Source organism: Thermobia domestica, chromosome 8 (assembly GCF_964235325.1).
Source record: "Thermobia domestica chromosome 8, izTheDome1.hap1.1, whole genome shotgun sequence".
In the NCBI taxonomy this organism is placed as follows: Eukaryota; Metazoa; Arthropoda; class Insecta; order Zygentoma; family Lepismatidae; genus Thermobia; species Thermobia domestica.
In genome coordinates, this window is record NC_137461.1 from 71,422,169 (window position 1) to 71,435,003 (window position 12,835).

The 12,835-nt window shown below is 35.4% G+C and overlaps 1 protein-coding gene across 1 annotated transcript in view; it reads left to right on the forward strand.

The window, feature by feature from the left end:
- Cdc45 (cell division cycle protein 45) overlaps positions 1–12,835 on the forward strand; it is a 62,756-nt gene that overhangs the window by 39,463 nt on the left and 10,458 nt on the right. Inside the window, exons 11-12 of the mRNA XM_081768619.1 lie at positions 2,656–2,794; positions 7,086–7,291. Coding sequence (XP_081624745.1) covers positions 2,656–2,794; positions 7,086–7,291 — 345 coding nt within the window. The remainder of the gene's footprint in view (positions 1–2,655; positions 2,795–7,085; positions 7,292–12,835) is intronic.

Sequence of the window (12,835 nt, forward strand, 5' to 3'; positions counted from 1 at the left end):
ATGATGAATATTTCGAAGGGCACAGATGCTGTCTTTGCCAAATCTTCACATTTCCTGCAAAGGAAGAATATCATAGCGTTAGTCTCATGTGATGAACAATTTTGTCATTAGGAGTTACAGAGTAACAGTATTAGTTTTGAAACTGTATTTTCAATCCTTTATGTGTTGCCGACAAAGTCGGAAATTAGGTATTGTTTACAATGTCCTTTCTAAAGTAGAAAATCTATACATTGTATTCAATGTCGTGATAAAATAGGAAGAAATTTTGGTTTAGCTTAAGTTAGTCTGCACTATATTAAGTAAAATAGATAAGCCAAAGCTGTTACAAAAAATAGCGAAGAAAACATTGATTTTACGTAATAATATTGCTGTGAATGTGTTCCAAATCTTTAATAGCGCTTTGTAAGTTTAGAAAGTTGAGGCGGAACTCTTTCTGATATGTTAAGGAAAATGTATAGGAGCAAGTGGTTGCAAGTAAAACATACCTGGTCCTAAGTATAAGAAAACGCTTCCTTACGAAAGGATGGTAATCACATTATAATAGTAATAATGCAATAATAATAATAAAACTTACTCACCGGGAATAAAATGGATGGGAATGAATTACAGTTAATAACTATATATATAAATATAGTATCACTCTTAAACAATTTTCTGTTGCAATTCATGTATTCGGATCATATACAACCATGTCTGATATAGTTTTGGTGCTGAAGAGGGACCTTAAACTCAACCAAAAATTAATTAAACAAACATCTTGAAGTTTTTAGTGCAGATTTTCACTATGTTCGAATCTTAAGCCGTTGTCTACAGTGCTCAACATTCTTTTGTGATTGGTAACGACGGCAAAGATATCAGTGATGTTTTAACATTTGTTCAAAGTGCTCTTTTTAAGTTTAATTTTGATTCCTTCTTTAGAATGTAAAAGATCTCATATGAATGTCTTTCTGTGGGCAATGACAATTTTTTGAAGACTATTAGTGTTCTGTTTTCCATCTTTAAAGTATGGTGAATGACCTGATGCATCATTATATTTATCTTCACGAAGAAGTCTGAGTGTTACATGTTTTGTGTGTCTTTGCACGTGGATAGCTTTGATAGACACATACGGAATTCAGCGGATTAATGAAGATGTTTGTATATCCCTTTAAATTTTTCTCTAATGTTCTTCAGTGACATTAATACCATTTTTAAATTATTCTTTCTGAAAACGAATAAAATAAAGCCACCTATCTATTTGTTATGTTTTGACACTGTCAGGTTTCAGCGATATTTCAGCTTGATGTAACTTTTTTTTAAAAATATTTATATATATATATATATATATATATATATATATATAAAATTTAGTTTGAAGCAAGATACTCTAACCATCATTCTTTCCAATGTTTAATGAAAGGATAAGAAAATGCTCCAATGGTAATGAAGAAATATCTAAAATCAACTTCAGAAAACCGCGGTTGCTCAGTAGTAGAGCCTTACTTGCGTGGGATCGCTGGTTCGATCCCAGCTCGCGCTAAATGAGCTTTGTAGTGAACAAACACCCTGAGTGTAGTGTGGGTTTTCTCGAAGTTCTCCTGCTTTCTTCTACTTCAATTGACTCCACCATTTCGTTCATTCTTCTCGTCACTGTCTCCTGTAGCCTACACAGTAACTCTGAAAGATTCAATGTAATTAATTTTAAAATCAACTTTTTATTGACCATCAGACAGGATAGTTGTCATGGTATTTTTACTTCTTAAAAAAGTTAGGCTGAAACATCGCTCAACAAAAGGAAAGCAGATACTAAAAAATGTCAGAGATTTCAGTCGGTGTCAAAAGAAGTTTTCAGAAAGAGTAACGTCAGTGCACCATATATGCCGAGAGAAAATAGATAAAAACATAACATAATATAAACGTTTCTTCTCTAATCCGGTGAATTCCTTATGTGTCTGTAGAGTCTCGTACACGTACCAAAATACTGTATATAGATGTGACGAAAAGGAGCACATCCATCAGATTGGAGGATCAAATGTGTGGTAACGATGTTCCAATTGCAGATCTTCCAAAACAGCTAAAAGGTACATAAGGCAACAATGATAAAGGAGAAGTTATCATGAAATTCTTCACCATTCATAGAAAAACAGGCATTTGAGACTTTCTCAGTTGAAAGTGGTAATCAGAATTATACTCCGGCAAGGATACTCTGGGTATAACATCTTTGATAATTTTATCGTCGTCACCAACTACAAAAGAAGCAGCACAATTTTTAAGATGTGTAATAATACAGTATGATATTGTGAAAATCCGCACTGGATGCCTCAAGATGTTCATATGTATAAGTGATACGATATGCTATAATTTTTAACAAGGTGAGATGATTTCGAGAACAGCTCGTGCTGACGTGCATTTTTTATTTTATTTTAACACTGTGCTGTACCATTCTATGAAAACGTAGTTGACTAATTAAACATAGCTGGCTAATTTAATACGAAAATTAGTATTTGAATTGATAACTAGATCAGTTCAAACAATGAAAATATATTAGGTTTTTCAAACAAATGTGGTAAGTCAAAGTGAATATTTTGAATGTATTTTTGTGATGTTAGTCCACTTTGATAATTGTTCTAACAATAACTAATAATGGTTTCTCTTATTTCTTTTTATTTTAATTAGATCGAATACAGCTGTTCTGGAGAAAGGTATTGAAAAAGCCAAGAGATTGCTAATGAGCATTTTCAAACAAGTTCAGACTTCTTTAGAAATGAATCAGATAATCTCCGCTGGGCCTTTCGTTTATATAATTTTACAAGAAGTAAGTAATTTATAAAACTTGTAATTAGTTAGGGAGCTGATATTCGAAGTCAATACAATAGTTTGTGTCAGTATGTAACTGATACACTTACATTTCTTCCGTGCATATAATGAATTGCAGACAAAGTAGTAGAACACTTCGCTTATTATTGTTTTAAATTTCATGCCGTAAAAGAAAAGCCAAACTTGTAATTTTGGACTATATGCCAGGGTTCCTACTGATCTGGAGAAATTATTTCTCTGACTTCTCCCTGAGTTTCCGTGACCTTTGCCAGGAAATTCCATTACTTTCGTGACAAGTGTCGGATGACATTGACATATAAATAAGAAATAAATAACGGTGAATATTTATATATGAGTACATTTATTCCATAGAGACAAGTAATAATCAATTGCTCATACGTACATTCCATTTACCACCCATAAAAATCTGAGCAACGTTCCATACTGTGATCATTAATGGTTGGCTAAGCTGAAATTGGTGTACAATTAATGTTAGAAAAAGTATATTTTATAAATCTCCCTGACTTTACCTGATTTCCAGTCTTTTTCCCTGAGTTTCCCTGACCTGCGTCATTTTCCCTGAGTTTTCCCTGATTTCTCTGAACAGTAGGAACATGTATGCACATTCATTTTAGCAAGTACATACTTCAAAATTAAATTATTTGTATTGGGATTTGGAAAAGGTACAACATTTTTTTTTTCGAAGGTTATTTATGTACATAAAGAACAAAGATCAGTCAATGAGATATTACAGTTTTGTTCGATAACCTTTCATCATCGAGCTTGATAATTCCTTGTTCATAGAAAGACCTGTCTATAAACAGGCGAATAACTGAACAAGATACTTATTTATAGTCTCATCTGAATTGAACGTTTTACCACACAAGAAGCTTTGAAGAAAGCGAAACAGGTGGAAGTCTGACGACACAAGGCCAGTAGTGTGCAAGGTGTCTATCGGTCACGAAAGTCACGAAATTTAGCTTTTGGGTCACGATTTTTTTAACTGTGCAAATGTAAGTACAGATTGAAAAAAATTGTTCTATAAAACGTCAAAATTCACCACCAAAAATGTCTATGGTCGGCCTTAGACGCTACCAAATCGCAAGCAAAATACGTTTGTATCGCATAGATGAAAATTCGGCGTAATTCGCACCCAAATTCGCTCTTGAATATGTTAGAAAATTTTATGATTTGGTAAAGAAAAGGTCACGAAAAAGTCACGAAATTTCATTTTGGAATTTTAATAGACACCCTGGTGTGGCACGGCAACACATTCCACCCAAGCTCCAATAGTTTTTGGAAGGTGATCAAATCGGGTGGTTTCACATTGTGATGAAACGTAACTCCTTAACGATTAACAAGCTCTGGACGATTCTGGGTGATGATTTCATTCAAACTGTCGAATTGCTGCGTCGATTTGATTGTTAGGTTCCTTGGTAGGAACTCGAAAAACAGCTTTTAAAATCCCACCATATTGGAAACATATTCCCTTGAATATGTGCGTTTGATGTCGTTTAAGGCGTGTCATTACGTCGGGATCAAGACTGTTTACACACCAAATTGTTGTAAACTATTTACTTCTCTTCACCAGTTAGTCGCTTCAGAAAAGGATACTTTTCCTCATGTTAAATGAGTGTATCTTAGATATTTGTACGCGGTGTCAGATTTATTTCTTTGAGTTCATGAAGGATCTAAACATTGAGCTTACATATCGTAGCTTTTTCAGGTGGTTGTGAACACTTAAATGATTAGTGTTAAATGTTTTGTCATATAACGTGGTTTGATTCTATCAGTATCTTAAGTTTTGTAGTCGTCGACTTCAGTGTGCCTCCCTGATAATCGTATCATTGAGATCAAAATCACCAGCGCGGAATTTCTTGTAACATCGTTGGCGCTGTCGTACCTGTAGATCATTATCATCGTAAACTTTCCACAACTTTCCTCAAGCTTGACAAACATTCTTCGATTTACGGAAGTAAACCAGTAAAATATGGCGAAAATGCGTTTTGGTCTTGTAAAGTCTGCAAAACTTGGCCAAATCACTGAATAAAAAATAAATAAATAAAGGTCAGCTATCAGATTACGAATGACTAGTACTTCCAAAAATAAATATAGCATCTACTGCAAAAGAACCTGATGATTTTCAACAGCTCAAAATTTGAAGTTGTACTTAATGCTCTCGTCTTTTTCACTGTTTTCTACTATTTTAAAATTATTGTGGTAAAACTCTGAATTGCAGTTCCTGTCGCTCTTGGTGCTCGAAGACTGGTAATAGATAAGGAAGAATAGTAGAGTAAAAATTGTTATAATTAAACATTGCAAACGATAAACAATATTTATAGGAGGGATATATTACTTATAGAATATAGATGATTGACGTGTGTCTTTCCAGTCCAGCTGGTAAAATAATTGCGGGTATAAATACAAACTTTCTGAACTATCGAGAACATAGAAAGCAGAACATAATAGTATCGTATTTGCATTGTGTGTAGGATGCACTTTTTTTATCCTTAAAATACACCTAAAATATAGAATGAACCTTACGTGCTAGTAGTCAAAATTTTAAGTTCAAATTTCAATCACAAACTCCTAGTTTGTATTACGTATGTAAACATTCTCTTGCATTTGTCCTTTTGTGATACAGTGGTTTCGAGTGAATTCTTTCCATTTAGTTTTCTCCTGTAAAGTAATGTTACGTGATATATTCTTTGCATCATTACTGAAAGAGAGAGAATTTCAGTGACATAGAATTAAGATTTAATCACATCTCAAGGTTAAGATTGAATCAATGTGCGCATGCATTATCACACTTTAACAATGTACTGTAATTTTTAAATTTTATCTTGCTAGGTTTATCCAAACATTATTGTTGTTCTGTATACGAGGAACCTCCGAAAATAAGTTTCGACATTTTTCCCACAGGGAATCTGTAATACAAAATGAGAAAACACATTACCGTAGCAAAAGACAATCTTTCCTCAAATCACGACGGAAGAAGCGAAAACAAAGGGGCAATGGCGCATGCGCAGAGTGCCAAAAAATAGAAATAAGCAGCAGACCGGTGTGCCCGAGCTTAGTTGAGTTCAAAGCAATATAACAGAAAGACTTGTGCTAGAGACGTGCCCACAAATAGAAGTGCGTTCTGTTATGCGCTATGAATGGGTTTTTGAGACTTGTTTCAGATATTCATCAACGCCTACAGAGCGTTATGTCTCGTAAAGCGGTTGGACAGAGGGTGCAATGTCATGTGAAAGATAAAGAGCAATCTGGGCGCCCCTCCACGTCCACGACTGCCCTGAACGTTGACAAAGTATAGAAAATTGTGTTAATTAACAAGCGCATAATTGTGGCTGAAGTCGCATTCCTGTTACAGGATTATTACAGTCTATGAGATCTGGATGCACAAATTAACTCGAGACCAAGGCCGCGTCAATGACATAGCTGCTTACTCGTCATGAAAAAATTTAGTGTTGCAATCCACAAGGAAGATTATGCTTACTGTTGGGAGTTGGTATCATATTGCTTGATTTTCTCGCTGCAGAGACCATCAATGCGGCACGCTATTGCAACACACTCAGCAAACCGAAGTGCATCATTCTACGCAAGGAACTAGGACTCTTCAGTCGAGGAGATTGTTTTTGCACGACAATGCAAGACCGCACAAAACAAGGGACACTTCAGAACACATTCTTCGTCTGAGATGGGAGAGATTGTATCACCCGACCTAAAACCTGGATCTTGCCCCATCAAACTTTCATCTTTATTTCTGCATTGAAGTTAGCTCTATCGGGACATCATTCTGAAGCAACGAAGCGGTGCAACAAGCTGCGAAGTATGTTCTTAAATCGCTGAACACTGATCTTTTTTATTTCAAGTGGATGTCTTGAAGTTGTTTTCACAATACGACATATGTATCAATGTCACTGACAAGTATGTGGAGAAAAGGCGAAAAGATTTATTTTGTTACGACATTATATTGTATTTGTTTGTAATCAAGTTTCCTTGTGGAAAAAAATGACGAAAATTACTTTCGGAATGTCTCTCATGTTTTGTGTTGAGATTAGTGCAGTAAATCATTATTGAAATTCATGAAAAAAAAAAATGTATTTTTTCTTTAAACTTAGAAATGTATTTAAAAAGCGGATCCGTTTTATACGCCGCTGCGTCCTAAACACCGGAAAATGTGATAACTATACTCTTGATTCTTCGTTTTAGATTTTTCTGCTAATTGTAAGCACGCCTTTAAAATTATTTTGAAATATGTATTTGAATATGATATTTGCTTTTAGTGGTCTCAAGATGCACGACTATTTTCCCGTCCACATTCCCTTACTTTGTTGGCGCATTTTTCACTTCGAGCGTATGCTGCTACTTCTCGGAACAAGAAGGCTCCGAATCTTCCTCTTCTAGCTTCAGCTCCAGCTCCACTAGAACATGGCGAAGGAATGTGTGTAGTTGTAGGAATTCCTCCGGTCAGTGAGGAGTCACCAAGGAAGTAAGTAATGGAATTATACAGATATACATATTTGTGTCAAATACAATTTATTAAATAAAATCTTCAGTGTAGCATTTCCCACAATGCTACCACATAGAATAGTGGATATTGTGTTCCAAATATCGGGTCCGGAACCATTTTGTGTGTTAAAAAAAAGTATGAATGTTTTTTTCGTCCACTGTAAGAAATAATTCCATTACCTTCTAAATATGTGGCTATTTTACGGCTTCGTTTTTACATATTAAATCGATATCCTGGGTTTTGAAAATCTTTAAAAAAAAAAGGTAGAAATCTGTATTTCTTGAGTAAGAGAACATGCTGATTTAGTCATCTGTTGTGCGATCGCTGGGTCGAACTTAAACCATCATGTAAGTTTGCTGCCTGTGGATTACCTCGAAATTTCCTGCTACTATCTTTACTTTACTTTCTTCTTTCATTGTCGTTTATTCATTTGTATTTTTAATCGTCTCCTTGAATCTAAAAGACATAACTGCTGGAATTCCTAAAGATTTATTTTTTCCTAAATCTTGATTGATTGCTAATCCGCAATACCTACGTATACTGTCTTGGAAGAATTTCCGAAACGAGGTGGGAATACGACAATCTTATATTGTCCTTTTACGCTTATGCAGGTTTTTGTATCTTGTATCATATATACAAGACTAACAAGTAGCGTGTACACCACGTGAAGGAGTTTGATTTGTATGATATGATATTTTCTTAATTAATATTGAAACCAAAAGTAGGTTTCTACCACTTCCGGTTTTAGTAGAGAAATTAGTAGATATCTATCATTTCCGGTTTTAGTAGAGAAATTAGAGTGGAGATGGAATATGTTCTTGGGGTACTTAAATTGATAGCAGAAAACCACTTCTCGGTATCTATTACCGTTTTTAGTCTGTAGCAATCAACGTTAAGACCAGAAGTGGTTGATTTCTGCCACTTCCGGTTTTGATAGAGAGATTAGGGTAGGGATAAAGTATATTCTTGGAGCTCTCAATTAATTACAGAAAAGCTGATTTTCGCTATTTATTACAGTTTTTTTTTTCCCCCTATAGTAATCAACGTTAAAACTGTGATTGATTTCTGTCATTTCTGGTTTGAAAAGAACAACAGAAGATAGTACCTATTCTTAGAACGCTAAATCGATTCCAAAAACCAGTTTCTCGCTATCTCATTGATTTTTCTTTATGTAGGTCAATATTGAAACAGGAAGCTGTAGTGGATGTTTATCAGTAGTAGAGAGTTAAGGATGGAAATATATTCCTGATATGCTTAATCGATTATAGAAAACTGCTTCTCGATATTTATTACCGTAGTGATCAGCGCAAGAACTGTAAATGGCTAATTTTTACTACTTTTGGTTTGAGTATCACCCCCATCAACGAAATCGATTTCTAACTTTCGATTGTTTTCATCCTGACCGTAATTGATGGTGATCTATCAAATGTTTTTTTGAGATTTGGGTCAATCCATTTTAAATCGCCCAATTTTAAACAAAATTGTTGCTCAACATTTTTTTATTTTCCTCATCTTTTGTATCATGAGCTCCCTATAGGTAGTCACAAAACATTGAAAAAAATTTATGTGCCATAGTTTTTTTTTCTGGCAGCCATTTTTAAAATGGCGGTTCGGCAAATTTTAATTCCGGAAACTTTAATTGCCAAGCCATCTTTAAAGATATCAGAATAATTAAAAAAAAAAAAAAAAAAAAAAAAGGTGTTCAGCATGAAATGAACTTCAGGTATACATTATTTTAATTTTTGTATCATGCAAGAGAGAGAGTCAAATTCTTTACTGGAGAAACTCGGAAAAAGTGTATAAATCGTTAATTTTGAAGACCATTAGTTTTATGAAGGAAAGGAGACTCACTAATGGTATGTTGTTTCTGTGTTGAATACTTAACCTGCAGTATAAATTTCAGTCCTGAAAATGCACTTTTTTTTTTTTTTTTTTTTTTTTTTTTTATAGCTTTTCCAAAGTGGCCGAAAACCTTAAAACGTCAATTTTCTCAAGTCAATATCTAAAAAGGGACTGAATGATAATAATTGAGAATTTTACAGAATGTTCTTTGTACAAATAGGAATATCTCATAAAAAAAAAAATTATGACTGAGACTCAACTACATTTAGAGTAATAGACCAGTGAATTTCAGTAAAAACGCTACCCTTCTACACGCTCGTGCAGTGCCAAAGTAGCAAACTAGGGCTTGTTTAAATCATTACTTGAAATAGTTTTCTCCAAAAGAATTAACTTACATTTTGTTATTTAGACCTACCTTATATTTATAATTAAAACTGATTTAAAACTAGAAATAATATACAGGGTGGTCCAAAAGTGTGGAAACACCCAAATAAAATCCAAACCCTTCAGAATTGGGAAAGAAAAGAAACAGTTATGATAACAGACGAGGGGAAAATGTTTTGAGACATGTGGCACCATCGGCTGCCATCTTGAAATGGCGGGAACTTTCTTAAATAGAAATCCTATCGTGTGATACATCAAATAGGACTTATCGTGTGATACATCAAATAGGACTGAATTTTTCAGGAGTCCCGTGGTGAAATGCTTTTGGCTCTACTTCCACCCCTTGCAAACTTTTACCCGATTTTCTGCACTTATCTGGAGATAACACTGCGAGCAATGTGTGGCCCACTGATCAATCTTACAGCAATTGTTCAATGTACCATCCCTTCTGAGCAATCGTTAAATGTATCCGCTGCTGCCAGTCATCCATTACCATTCCTATTGTCCTCAGGAATGCTGGCACACGCGTCAATAATCCTGCGTTGAAGTTGGCTAATGTCTCTGATCTTAGTAGAAGAGACAATGGATTTCGACCAGCCCCACAGAAAAAAAAATCCAATGAAATGGGTTCTGAGGAACACGGTGACCATTCCACAGGTCCTCACCGGCCTATCCATTTCTGTGGGAATTTCTTATTGAGGTACTCACGAACACACAATCCGAAATGAGGTGGTGCCCCGTAATGTTGATAGAACAAAGGGAAAGAGCCATCCTCTAATGCAACTGATGGCAAGATTTCCTCCTCAAGCATGTTAAGGTAGGTAATTGCATTTAAATTGCCCTCGATGAAGAATAGACCCACCACACGGGTACCCTACATCCCGCACCGCATCATCATTTTGTCAGATCCAACAACCCGAGAATCGTCGTACCAATGTAGATTGTTGTTACACCAATATCGGTGATTATGCTTGTTCACCTCGCACGACACAAAAAAATTTGCCTCGTTCGAGAATAGTATGCCCCTCGTTCGAGAACAACACATATGCGAATCAAGGATTCTGTCTGATTTGTGCCGCGGCCCACTCACAGAATTAGACTCGGTGATCTGGATCATCCTCAATTAGATGCTGGTATAGCTGTATGGGTGCCACTTATGCACAAATACTATTTTCAGGATGAACGTACGAGATACACTTCATTCTTGGGCTACGCGTTGGGATCTGCGGGTGGAACTTTTCGCGAATGGTGCCAACACAGTAGTGAATGTTGCTTCGTTGCTGTGCGAGGCCTGCCTGCTTTTGGTTTATTTTCCACCGACCTAATTTCCTTAAATTTCGCTAATAACTATTCATACTGCACTATGGGAAATGGGCCCTGGGCTCCCGTTCTTAGTGACAAGTGTTGAAATCGTTTCGATCTGCTGCTGCTATGCTCTCCTGAGATCAACACGATCTCTATCCGCTCATCCCTTGTTAGGGCCATTCCGTCCTACGACTCCTGAAACAAAAGAAAATCGGTTAAAAATTTGCAACGGTTGCTCGTAGAGCTAAAAACATTTCACCACTAGACTCTTGGAAAAAATCAGTCCTATTTGATGTATCACACGATAAGGTTCCCATTTAAAAAGTTCCCGCCATTTCAAGACGGTGGTCGATGGTTCCATATGTCTCAAAAGATTTTCCTCTCGTGTTATCATCACTTTTTCTCCTTTTTCCCCCAATTCTGAAGGGTTTGGATTTTATTTAGGTGTTTCCACACTTTTGGACCACCCTGTATATTATTTCTAGTTTTAAATCAGTTTTAATTATAAATATAAGGTAGGCCTAAATAACAAAATATAAGTTAATTCTTTTGGAGAAAACTATTTCTTCAAGTAATGATTTAAACAAGCCCTAGTTTGCTACCTTGGCACTGCACGAGCGTGTAGAAGGGTAGCGTTTTTACTGAAATTCACTGGTCTATTACTCTAAATGTAGGTTTTTTGAGATATTCCTATTTGTACAAAGAACATTCCGTAAAATTTTAAGTTATTTTCATACAGTGCCCTTTTAGATATTGACGTTTTAAGGTTTTCGGCCACTGGAAAGGCTCTAGAAAAAAAGAAGAAGAAGAAAAAAAAGAAGTGCATTTTCAGGGCTGAAACTTATACTGCAGGTAGTTATATAAGTATTCAACACAGAAACAACATATTAGTAAATCTCCTTTCCTTCATACAGTGAAACTAATGGTCTTCAAAATTAACGACTTGTACATTTTTCGAGTTTTTCTAGTAAAGAATTTGACTGACTCTTTTGCATGATACAAAAATTAAAATAATGTATACCTGAAGTTCATTTCATGCTGAACACACTGTTTTTTTTTTTTTTTTTTTTTTTAATTATTCTGACATCTTTAAAGATAGCTTGGCAATTAAAGTTTCCGGAAACCACGTTTTTTTAATTAAAAGTTCCTAATAAGATAGTGAAATCGGCCCTTGATCGAAATTGGGTCGCTATTGACCCAAAAGATTACCCTTGACCTAAAACTACGTAAAAAAAAAAAAATAACCCTCCACGCCCTCCCTTTACCGAATTATCGTATCATACATGCTCAAAATTGAATATTTTTAAATTTTGGTGGGGGTGATCGATAAATTTTGAAAGTTTCACAGATTGTAGATACTATTTAGATGTAAATGTGTATTTTTTCCAAAACTATCAATGCATATGTTCTTTATGTTTTTGCGTGTTGAAAATTTCAAAAAATTGTAGGAAAAAATTTTGGGGAGGACACGTCGCTGATTTTTTGGTTAAAAAATTGTTATACCCTTAGGTACAACATATATTTTTTTTTCGGGACCTGAAAGTGATGGCAACATTGTCAAAAATAAATAAAACTGAAAACAAACGTGTTTTTTTGCACAGTTTTTCCACCATTTTATTGCCCTCAAGGTGAGGGCCCCTTCAAACAATCCTTTGCCAAAGTTGACAATTTTCCTTTCTTTTGCGTCCCTTCTGCTTCTGTTGTTCTTCGGCTGCTTCGATTGGGTCCATTTCGGAATAGAAACACCAAATATCTCCGTAACAGTGCTTCCACTTCAACGACTCTTGCACGACAAAGTTACACTCAGCTCGCGGTAGAGAGCGCCACTGTGTGCGGCCAGTGAAGCAAGCACTGATAGATACGTTCAGCCGACGCGAGGTTTTTTGAGCCCGAAAAAACACGTTTGTTTTCAGTTTTATTTATTTTTGACAATGTTGCCATCACTTTCAGGCCCCGAAAAAAATATATATTTTGTACCTAAGGGTATAACAA